Genomic DNA, 12565 nt, shown 5'->3' with positions numbered 1-12565 from the left:
CATACATACATACATACATACATACATACATACATACATACATACATACATACATACATACATACATACATACATACATACATACATACATACATACATACATACATACATACATACATACATACATACATACATACATACATACATACATACATACATACATACATACATACATACATACATACATACAAGGCGGGCGGACGGACGGACGGGTGGGCGGACGGACGAACACACAGACAGACAGACAGACAGAAAGACTATTCAGCCCGAAACGCAAAAGGGGATACGTGCGTGCGTGCGTGCGTACGTGCGTGCGTGCGTGCGTGCGTGCGTGCGTGCGTGCGTGCGTGCGTGCGTGCGTGCGTGCGTGCGTGCGTGCGTGCGTACGTACGTACGTACGTACGTACGTACATACGTACATACATGCATGCATGCATGCATGCATGCATTCATACATACATACATACATACATACATACATACATACATACATACATACATACATACATACATACATACATACATACATACATACATACATACATACATACATACATACATACATACATACATACATACATACATACATACATACATACATACATACATACATACATACATACATACAAACGTACGTACGTACGTACGTACGTGCGTACGTACGTAAGGACGGACGGACGGACGGAAAGGCGGGCGGACGGACGGACGGACGGACAGACAGACAGACAGACAGACAGACAGACAGACTATTCAGCCCGAAACGCAAAAGGGGATACGTGTAACAAAGCCAGATCTGATGCAAACGTCGACAACGAGTGCAGTGTTTAACCACGCCTTTCTCCTTAGTTCATCATACCAACAAATTAGCTGAACAAAACCAAAGATCCATCTATTAAATAACACTGATAGTTTTAAGATCTCAAGTAATTCATGCATTATGCATATGATCCGTGTTATGTGAAAATGGGGTTTTATGCATGTGCGTAAATTGTCGTCCTAGATTAGTCTGTCCAGTCTACACAGGCTAATCATGGACGAAGTTTTCCGCCAAACTGGATTTTTGCGATGAAGAGACTATGTAAACAAAAAATACCAAAAAAAAGCGAAAAGTGTCGTCCCTGATTAGCCAGTGCGGACTGCACCGGATAATTTGGAACGACACTTTACGCACATGCATTAAACCCCCTTTTCACAAAGCACGGCAAATATGTAAATGACGCGATGGATCTAGTTATGTAAGGGTGCGCATGACCATTGCCTCTTTACAGACTGGAAAATACACAAATAAGCAAATGCCGTTTTACTTTTAGTTGTGGGGCATTAAAAAGGTTACAATGTTAAAATAAATTGCCGTAGAAAACAATTGCAATGTATAAAATAATATGTCAAATAATTTTGAACTTAAGTTTGAAAAGGGACGCTTTGATTCTTTTCTTAAAATATTAAGGCCTTTATTATTATGTTATTTAGTGTCCAATGTCATGAAATCAAGATTAACCCTAAACATGCAGCAATGGTATTAAACTTAACTTGACTGCACCGTGGGTACCCTTTAAGCAAAGTAGAAACCAACTCTTTATACTTTAAGGGGTAACGAACACTGTTAAAATTGATTGGCTGTTTCAAACGCTCATTAGACTCAACTCACCGCCATCTGTCGATGCTTGATGGGTAATATTCGACACCTGACATCCAACCAAACTCCGTGCCACGCGCTCCAAATAACGTTGCGACAAAAGGACAGCGTGTAAAGCGCGCGTGACAAGCAGACGACATTTTGTCAATGGGCGCTAAATTCAAATTTCACATTAAACGCCACAATCAAAATGTCGCCCCAAGTTATATTGAAAGCTATAAATTTTGCACGAAATCTGAGACTGTTTATTTTTCGTGTGAGAAAGTGAAATTACATCTGCTGCCCGGCTCCCACGCTGAAAATGTCGTCTGGTGGGACCACATTTCTCACGGTTACCATTTGGCATTTAATTCTTGGATATCATTTTATCGATACGGGTGCGTGTCGACTTTGTGAAGAATTCTTTATCGGTTGAAACTTTAAGGATCGCGGCATGCCCGGAAAATGGCACGAGTTTGGCATCCGTGAGAAATATGGTCAATTATGTCCACTTTAACTGATACATTGTTTGCGATAAATAATTTTTAAAGATTATATTCGGAAATCATTGTTATAAGTGGAAATACAAAACATAAAAACCCCTAAGAATGTAATAAAAACTAGGCGTAAAAAACACACGAAACAAACGATGGAAGTGCGCAATTTAAATTAAAATGCTGCTTAATATACTATATATGACTTGTGGTTTGTTCTGTATTTTTAAGACGAGATATTTGCAAATACATCTTCACTGAATAATTGTAATATTACGTGAAAATATCACACCAGCCTAATATCCTTAGCTCTGACAAAATCAATCAAACAGATTATGATTTATTAACATCTATTTCGCTTATGATTTATCAACATTTATTTTGCCTATAATCTATCAAGTATAGTTATTAATTTACGGCTGTGTACTTTGTAGTTTATTACGAAACCAATAACAGAAAATTAGGTTTTCATATACTTTTAATGAAAACACACTGTATCAAGCGTTCCTTAAATAGTCGTTCGGATGTCATACGTATGTTAGCTGTAATTGTTTCCTAAAAAATATGTTATTGTGGAGGTCAGTTGTTACTAGAACGATTCATCGCATCATTTTAACACGTATGTTAGATCATTGTGCAGTCGAAACGATGGCGTGCTGTTGATTTTGAAATTTCGTTTCTAAAAAAACAAGTCAAATTACCAGACGTTTCCCCTATTGCGTTATGAGTTTTTTGGCGTTTCAAAACAAAAATGAACTTTTGTGAATGAAATAGCTGGAGTTCAGGGCGTAAAGCCGCGAGCCTGACATCGCAGAGCGTGAAATGGGTTCCACTTGTGAGCACGCTTGAAACATTTCATTCACGCTCTCACGTTGCATCACGTGCTTTTTTGTGCGGACATTTTCAGCTTGGCTCTGCATGTTTTAAAGGAAGTTGTTAACAATCATGTATTGTTTCAAATGTTGAGAGAATACTTTTAATTGAAAGGATTCGTGTTCATGTGTTGAAATAATACATGTGCGTTTGTTAAAATAATACATTTGCGTGTTTTTAGTGAATATGTATGTTTCGAAGCTTGTGAAGCAGCATTCCTTACTTATTTACTAGAAACTCGTGAACGTTAAACGAGTTTTTAAATGACCAACAGCCAAACCCCGATTGAAAATTGAAACCGGGTCACCCATGTGAGGGGCGCGTGTACTGCGCTAAGCTGGAGTTTATATGGTCCCTTAACCCATTTATGCCTAGTGGACTCTCCCATCCTTCTTAATCGGATCAATTAATTTCCGAAATTAGGGATGTCTAGTATATTTATTTCTATTTTTAGAATATTTCTTTCCTTTAAGCAAACAGCATAGACCCTGATGAGACGCCGCATCATGCGGCGTCTCATCAGAGACTACGCTGTTTGCCAATGCCTTTTTTCTAGACGCTAGGCATAAATGGATTAAATTTGCGTGTATAATCGGATGAATGACGTTTTGTTCCAGTACTTACTTACCTGATTCATTTTCAGAGTTTACACGTATGTATTGTGTAACATGTCTGTATATTGTATTTTGGGCCGGTGGCCTTTAATTACGAAATAAATTGTATTGTCAATATTGGCTTTTGTTTACAGTACGGTAAGACTACAATCAAGCATCCATGTGCCTGGATAACATTTGTGCAGGGGTTTGACAGATTGAGCATATGAATCCGTAAAATTCCTAGGCCATTGATGAGATGGTTTCAAATTGTATTGTTAATTTATATAAAAAAAATCGTTTACATTTTTGCTGTAATCCAATTGTCAAACAAGAGCACCGCATAACGGGTGCCACGCGACGGCTGCGAAAGCTTGTCAGATTTTTTTATTTTTTTTTAAAGGTCGCAGTGACCTTGACCTTTGACCAAGTGACCCAACAAGAGATGTGTTTGTCAGAAACACAATGCTCCCTACTGCGCCGCATTGAAATAAAATTTATATTTATCATTTGGCAGGTATAGAAATCATCTCCCTTTATAGGCTATTATTTCCCTTGAATTTTGTCCAATCCAACGGGGGTTGGGGGGGTTTGGGAGGGTCTCACAGTCAATTATGACCATTTCAGACATCCCTGACAACCAAGGCCTGTGGTTTAAAAGAGATCATAGCCAGAGTTGATCATGTATCTATGGACATAATTCAACAGGTATGTAATGAACATCAAAGAATTTATAATATCATTTAAAAAAAAACACTTTGAAAAATCAATCATTTGGGTTATAAATAATCATAATAATAAATCTGTACAGTAACTGTGAAAAGAACTTCAATTCTTGTTAAGGAAATATATAATATGAGATTTATAATTATATAAATTACTTCCCTTGAAATTAATTGTAGCAAATCTCTATTTTTAGTAGCAAATAATTAAAAACCACTACCGTGACTATAGATTCACCACTCAAAATGTGCAGCTCCATGAGATACACATGCATGCCAAATATATAAAGTGGCTATGTTCAATATTGAATAATTTTCTCCCTTTTTAATGAGTATTACTTCCCTTAAATCTGTATTTTTACCGTAGACCGTAAAGGATGGCCTTGACCTTTTACCACAACGTGTTTGTCATAAAAACAATGCCGCCTACTGCGCCGCTTTGATTTATTTAACAAAAATATATATGTGGGCAGGTCAGATAACTATGTCCATTTAAAGCTTATTACTTTCCTTGACTTTGTTTTTTCGACCCTAGACCTTGAAGGATGATGTTCACCTTGAAATTTTACCATTCAAAATGTGCAGCTCCATGAGATACACATGCATGCCAAATATCAAGGTGCTTTCTACAATATTTAAAAAGTTATGGCCAATGTTAAGGTTTTAGCACGACGCCTACGGCGGACAGCGGACGTCGAGCTGGCTATGACAATAGCTCGGGTTTTCTCCGAAAACAGCCTCACTAAAAATCAATTAAGTTGATACGATAACTGTCTGATTATTCAGAAATAACATGGACAACAATGCCAGGTAAGATGGTATCATGTTGACATTTTAATAAGAGCGTGTAAATTAATGATTTAGTGAAAGATACAACTGTTGGTATAAAAGGTTTGAATAATATAAGCCATGTTTTTGATTGTTGTGCAAGGGACACAACTGTGAATTATACACATCAAGAAATGTACTGGTTATTTCCTTTTCGTGAAATAAAAACTGAACTGAGAACGATTGTGGTGGTCTTTCAAAAAGAATGTGATTAAGCAATAAGCTTTTTATTTCAAATATTGCTAGTGAAATCTCTACTTCTATTCAAAACGATTTGAACATGATTTAATTCCGTGAATACTAAAGAAGTGATCGCTGTGTACACAATGAAAATGACTTCTTCGAATCACATTGCACATCTTAACACATCTAATCCTCACAAACTCCATTATCAATAAAGCAGTCACCTAAACCATCATCATCATCATCCTTATCATCATCCTTATCATCATCATCCATATCATCATCATCCTTATCATCATCCTTATCATCATCCTCATCATCATCACCACCACCACTACCACCACCACATCATCATCAACACCACCACCACCATCATTATCATCATCAAAATTATGTTCATTTGGCTCACAACCACACAATCATCACTATCACTACAACTATGATCATCATCATTATAATCTTCATAACAACCGCCACCATAATAATGCCGACAATTACGTCATCATCAGCCCTTGTATCAATATGTGTACATTTAAAAAACACAAAAGAACAAACGTGTAGATCTTTTCCATTTAATTAATTCATATTTATACAAATGCATTCATTTCAACTTAAACATAATAAATATGCACAAAGTTGAGATGCGGTGACTCAAATGTCTCCTTCAGGCTAACAAAAAAATTAAATAAATGCAAACCTGTGACATCATTAGTTTTATGTAAAAGACTGACCCCTTCTAACATTGAGCCTTTAATTAATACTACTTTTGTGTAAATGTCAACTAGTGTCCACTATTCTACAATTAATACCTAATTAAATTAACATCAATCAGTAAACACTAACAGCCTTTTCTCCAAACCTTACAATTTTTACACAAAAACATAAAGAAAAGAGGTTAGTTTTAAAATTAGCTTCTTATAGATGACAAGAAGGAAACTGTTTATTGTATGAATAAGACCTATGCTGACATATATAACAGCACCACAATCATCTTCAGTTACTTCATTAACATGATAATTATGTATGTTACAATGGTTTTATATACACATGAATGCAAAATGAAGTTTGTTTCAATAATGTAATTTTGCAACTTTTTCCATTAAACTGTTTTTCATTGCATGCCATATATTTCTGTTCATGTAATATCATGCACACACAAACTCAGCTGCTATGATGCTTTTTCCACTGTTATTTAAATTTAAAGACTTAAATTGGAGAATTTCACTGGAATAATGACATCCACTAATTTCGTGATGAACGTTACAGAAGCATTAAATAAAAGACGCTTGCATAGCATGGAGAAATTTGAATAGGTCGATATAATTTATTTTTAGGTTTAAAATTAATTCTTTGTTTTATTGGTAACTAGAGTGTTGTTTTACATCATAATCAATTATATAAAAATATTTCATGTCTTTTCAAATACAATGTGCCACAATCAACTAGTGCAATACAACCCAATGCAACATTACACTCATATAATATTCCCAATGTTTAGTATTTAAATCATATACTACGCATCAGTTTAACGCTAAACACCAAATATGTACCAGTTTTGTTTTCTTTGATTATATCTATTAGCTGTTCACATATTTCAAATATCTACAGTATCTAAAAGCGTATTACAAGAAGGTTCTTTGGTATACTATTGTTTATATACACTTTAACTGTAACTAATTAATTTGTACACAAAAATGACAAATCAATTAAGCTATGATAATGAATTGATGAATACACGATTAATTGCATTTTCAAACTTAAAACATTAATGTTAAAGTATCAACAACATTGAATTATTAACAAATACTGTTTGCCAATGAATATTGGTACTCAACTTGACACGTTATATACATTTGCAACAAACCACTGCCATTCAACAGACTTGACATTTAAAGCATAAACTACAAGAGGGCCTGAATCAATTGAACAAATATAGTATAAACAGTTTTAAGATAAATTGCACTTTAGTTAAATATCTTAGTACAAAAGGGACCAAAATTCTTCTAAATTGCAGGTAAGAGTGATAGAACTTGTTAACATACCACAAGCCAATAGACCCGCTTAAATGAGTAAAGTTTAAAATACCTGTAGTAGAAGCAGTCATATAGAAAAGTTGCCTGGCTAATCTTTTCAGCACTGAAACCAAATTTTAAAGGCCTATGCAAACAGTTTGGATCCAGATGAGACGCCACAGAACGTGGCATCTCATCAGGATCCAAACTGTTTGCTATTCTGATAGTATTCTTTGAAAAAAATCTAAGAAAATGCTTATTTTAAAAAATTCAGCAGACGACATTTTAGCAGACGACAAATTTAATCTAATCAGAGCACTAAAAAAATGCGTAAAAAGACTGCAACACCAGAGTTTGGCGAGAACAATAACTTTAACCCTTTGCACGCTGGGAAATTTGTCGTCTGCTAAAATGTTGTCTGCTTAATTTCTAAAATTAGCATTTTCTTCGATTTTTTTCAAAGAATATTATCAGAATAGCAAACAGTTTGGATCCTGATGAGACGCCACGTTCTGTGGCGTCTCATCTGGATCCAAACTGTTTGCATAGGCCTTTAAAATTTGGTTCCCGCACTGAAAGGGTTAACTAAGTGGTAGTCAAGCGAAAAAAACACAGATACATTTTAATGTCTTTTACATGTACACAAGTATATGCTGCCAAAATCAATAATATGAAAACACAAAGTAGATTACATAAATCAGTTTCACGCTATTCTACTTGAGATCAAGTATATTAAGATGTCTGTTTGCAACATACCAGCACCTTGGTCAAAAATATTATAAACTTTTGTGAAACTTCAAAAAAAAAAGAAAATCTGTATGTGAAACATGTTTATTCCCATATGCCCCCCCCTACATCCAGAAGGCTTATTTGTTTCTTTAAGGCAGATACAGAAAGCCGCCAATGCATGAGCCAACCCTAGGTCTTTTTTTAGAGCCATGTGTAAAAGAAACTATAAGTACACAGTATCTTCAATGTTTCATATGAAAGACTCAAAATTTGATGGAAAACAATTATTAGTTGGGAAAGTTATTCAATCCATTTATTCCCAGTTTAAAAATTTGATGAAAACAATATCTAAAGGTATTTTCAAAAGTGCCATAGCACTGTACCCAATAACTGGCAAAAAGAAAGTCGTGATGTTGTTATTGACTTGTATATTATGGGGGACAGTTCTGGTATTTTGTCTTCATCAGTACTCAAGAGTATACCTCAAATCACAGTACAAGTGTCAAATCAACACCTTTATTTTTAATTAACAATCAACTATAACTACAGATAAATGCTATAGAAATAAATGCTGTTCACTTACTATTTACAATTGAAAAGTACACACTGAGGTAGGTTAAAGGTTTTAGCAAAATCTTCCTCTAATACTAAAATATGCATCAACTAGACCAAGTATCTGACCATGACCTCCTTCTTCTGGCAACCCTTCATTAACCAAATCAGAGCATTTCATGGTTTACAAAGTGAAAGTGAAAGTAAGTGGATTCACAAGGTGAAGACATTAACACAATTTCAACTTTTTAAAATGTTTTTGTTTTATTTAAAATAAAAAATGTGTTTAAAATTAGTTTGTGCTCTGAATGTCACTACTTTGTTTATGTGTTTTTGCAGTATATAAAAATCAATCCATGTAGTAATAAATGAAAACATAACAAAAGCCGGGCAAGGCTTCAGAAAAGGATCTTATTGGCCAAGATATAAATAACTTTTTTGTTCATTTATAATTTCTGATAAGAAATACAATTTGAAATAATCAAAATTTGCAATTGAAATTTTGCATAATATAAAAATATTGATGCAAATGCTTCAAAACTGACTGATTACACATAATATATTTGATTATTTCTTTCAAGATGAAGGTTAAAATAATGAAATAATACAAATAAAATTCTGGTCCCTGGTAGATGAATTCCATAATTGTTATTCATAGTTTTGTAATTTTTTCATTAGAAAAAAAAATACACATAAGAACAACTTGCATTAACAAACAACTATTTGTTTTCACAACCACACACTCTTGATAGTTACAAACAAGAGATGTGTTTGTCAGAAACACAATGCCCCCTAATGCGCCGCTTTTTTTTTACCTTTGACCTTGAAAGATGACCTGGATATTTCACCACTCAAAATGTGCAGCTCCATGAGGTTTAAGTTTTTTTTTGTTTTATTTTACCTTTGACCTTGAAGGATGACCTTGACCTTCCACCACTCAAAATGTGCAGCTCCATGAGATACACATGCATGCCAAATATCAAGTTGCTATGTTCAATATTTCAAAAGTTATTGCAAAACTTTAAGGTTTAAGTTTTGATGACAGAATGACGGAATGACAGACAGACAGGCCAAAAACAATATACCCCCGATCTTTCGATCTGGGGGCATAAAAAATCAGACTCAAAAGCTAAGATTGTTTAACGTTTCACTGGTTAGCAACACATTTCAGTAAAAAAGACACCGGGAGAAAGATACTCGCATATAAAATGCACAAGCCTTTTTTATGTAACGATGACACAACCAGTAATAATATACAACACAGTCAGATATAGAGTCAGATGTACAATTAACATCATGAAGCAAATGATCACATGAAAAGTTATAACAACAAGACAATTACTATGCATGCAATTTGAGTAAAATTATTTCATATTGTATCATACAAAATAAGTCACCATGTTATATTTGCACCTACAAATAAAACTTAAATATTAATAAAAATTTATTAAAATGTAAAATATTATAACAATTACAACAAGGGACAAAATTGTCACAAAACCAGGTTTTCATTGTGAAAAAAAAATCTGATAAAGGGAGAAAACTCAAACTGAACTTTTGAAATGACCAAAAAAATTAACCCCCTTTGTAAGTTTTTTTTTTTTAATCTATTTTTAGTCGTGGCGACCTTGACATTGGAGATATTGACGTGATTCTTTCGTGGGACACACCGTCCCATGATGGTGAACAAATGTGCCAAATGATTTTAAAATCTCACAATGAATGACATAGTTATGGCCAGGACAAGCTCATTTATGGCCATTTTTGACCTTTGAACTCAAAGTGTGACCTTGACCTTGGAGATAACGACGTAATTATTTCGCGCGACACACCGTCCAATGATGGTGAACAAATGTGCCAAATGATTTTAAAATCTGACGATGAACGACATAGTTATGGCTCGGACAAGCTCATTTATGGCCATTTTTGACCTTTGAACTCAAAGTGTGACCTTGACCTTGGAGATATCGACGTAATTATTTCGCGCGACACACCGTCCAATGATGGTGAACAAATGTGCCAAATGATTTTAAAATCTGACAATGAACGACATAGTTATGGCCCGGACAAGCTTATTCCGCCAGCCCGCCAGCCAGCCAGCCCGCCCGCATTCGCCAATCTAATAACCTTCGGAAAACCTGGTTAAAAATAGTTTCAGTAGAGAATAATAGACTGTGGTATCTTTGTATTCTGCTATTGTTTATCAAAATATACAAACAAACAAGAGATATGTTTGTCAGAAACACAATGTCCCCTATTGCACCGCTTTGAAGCCATATATTTGACCTTTGAAATGAAGGATGACCTTGACCTTTCTCACCTCAAAATGTGCAGCTCCATGAGAATACACATGCACGCCAAATATAAAGTTGCTATCTTCAATATTGCAAAAGTTTTCGCAAAAACTTTAACCAAGGTTTGGGACAGAATGACAAGAGTGACAGACAGACAGACAGACAGACAGGCCAAAAACAATATACCGCCGATAATTTGATCCGGGGGCATACAAATAAGTCTATCATGTCAATTACATTTATCTATTGAACAATTTCTTAATCAACTCAACATGTAAAACTACTGAAATGTCCAAACGAATACAAGTACCACAAATCAACAAATTTTGTTAGTGAGTGAATTACCCATTAATCGCGAGAACATAATTGGATTAACTTTAAAACATTATTTTGCACAGATGTTACATATATGAAAGGAAAATTGTGTGAGCATATTATATGCCAGTTCTTCATCATAAAGTGGCAGTTTTCTATTTTATAAATGCACCAAAAGCTATAGATTTTGCGTAGAATTTTGAAAGCCACATTAAGAACACAGTTAAGTTGTCAACAATAAAGATTCAAGTCACTTTCTGAAAAACAAATTATTATTTTTTAATGATTCCCTTGCTGTACAGATCCTATTGTTACTATGTTTCTTTAATTGGTTCTTATTTTCACTGCTACTTTTTGGTCAATATCACTAATTTGTGGGTTCCAGGAAATGTGCCCACTACCTTTCCCAGATTTTTTTCCCATATTGCGTGGTCACCTCATTCTCAGTTCAAGAATGCCTTAAGTCCACTAGATCATGACTTGCAGATATTGTATTACTGAACAAATCATTAAAAACATCAAAGAAAGCACCAGAATCAACAACAATATCAATATACACTTTCAGAGGTTATTCATTATGACATATCACAGCAGGAAAGCCCCTATCATCTGGGCCGAACCTTCTCGTAATGAATTTGAACTTCTTTAGGTACATATAACTTCCCATCAGAGAGTAGGTAACTCTTCCGATCTGATATATTTTCTCCAGGTTCCAGGCTGTCAACCGCTTGGAACAACAAACGTTTCTGGAAATGGAACTGGATGGAGGCAAACTCATAGAATTCCTGTTCCATCTTCCATATAGTGGACTCTTGGATCTTCTTGATGGACCCCTCACTGGGCGATTCCTTCTTGTTTGTCTGTCGTAAATGGGATCTCTCTCCTGAAATATTAAAATAGAAGTTGAATTTTTAGGTTCAATTTTGTTGATTCTATTAATTCTATTGTTATTTTAAGAAAACTTCTATCCAAACAGCGGTTCAGTCTGACACAGAAAATTGTTAAATTACATTTTCACCTTCTTTACTTAATATAAATTTTTGTTAATAACTAGCATATGCAAGTGAAGCTTAATCATTGGCAAAAGCTTTATTTAACAGATTTGGACTTTATTATCACATGTATAAATAATAGATTCCTAGACTCTGACACTTAACCCTTACAGTGCTGGAACCGAATTTTGAAGGCCTTTGCAAACAGTTTGGATCCAGATGAGACGCCACAGATCGTGGCATCTCATCTGGATCCAAACTGTTTGCTATTCTGATAGTATTCTTTGAAAAAAATCGAAGAAAATGCTAATTTTAGAAATTCAGCAGACGACATTTTAGCAGATGACAAATTACCCAGCATGC

The 12565-nt window shown here is 34.7% G+C and overlaps 1 protein-coding gene across 2 annotated transcripts in view; it reads right to left on the bottom strand.

The window, feature by feature from the left end:
- Positions 1 to 5866: 5866 nt before the first annotated feature.
- Positions 5867 to 12565, bottom strand: part of LOC127838769 (heparan sulfate 2-O-sulfotransferase 1-like) — a 52095-nt gene continuing 45396 nt past the window's right edge. Inside the window, exons 8-9 of one of the 2 annotated variants that reach the window (XR_008029941.1) lie at positions 10559 to 12093; positions 5867 to 10396 (exon numbers count right to left, since the gene is read on the bottom strand). Coding sequence is in view for 1 of the 2 variants with exons in the window: in XM_052366760.1 (XP_052222720.1) it covers positions 11816 to 12093 (278 nt within the window). In the remaining variant the exon portion in view is untranslated. Of the gene's footprint in view, positions 12094 to 12565 lie in introns of both variants that reach the window. The other variant, XM_052366760.1, reaches the window with a different exon arrangement.

The sequence above is a fragment of the Dreissena polymorpha genome, chromosome 7, assembly GCF_020536995.1.
Source record: "Dreissena polymorpha isolate Duluth1 chromosome 7, UMN_Dpol_1.0, whole genome shotgun sequence".
Taxonomy (NCBI): Eukaryota; Metazoa; Mollusca; class Bivalvia; order Myida; family Dreissenidae; genus Dreissena; species Dreissena polymorpha.
Note: the sequence above shows the minus strand (reverse complement) of the source record. Positions and strands in the feature narration are given on the sequence as shown.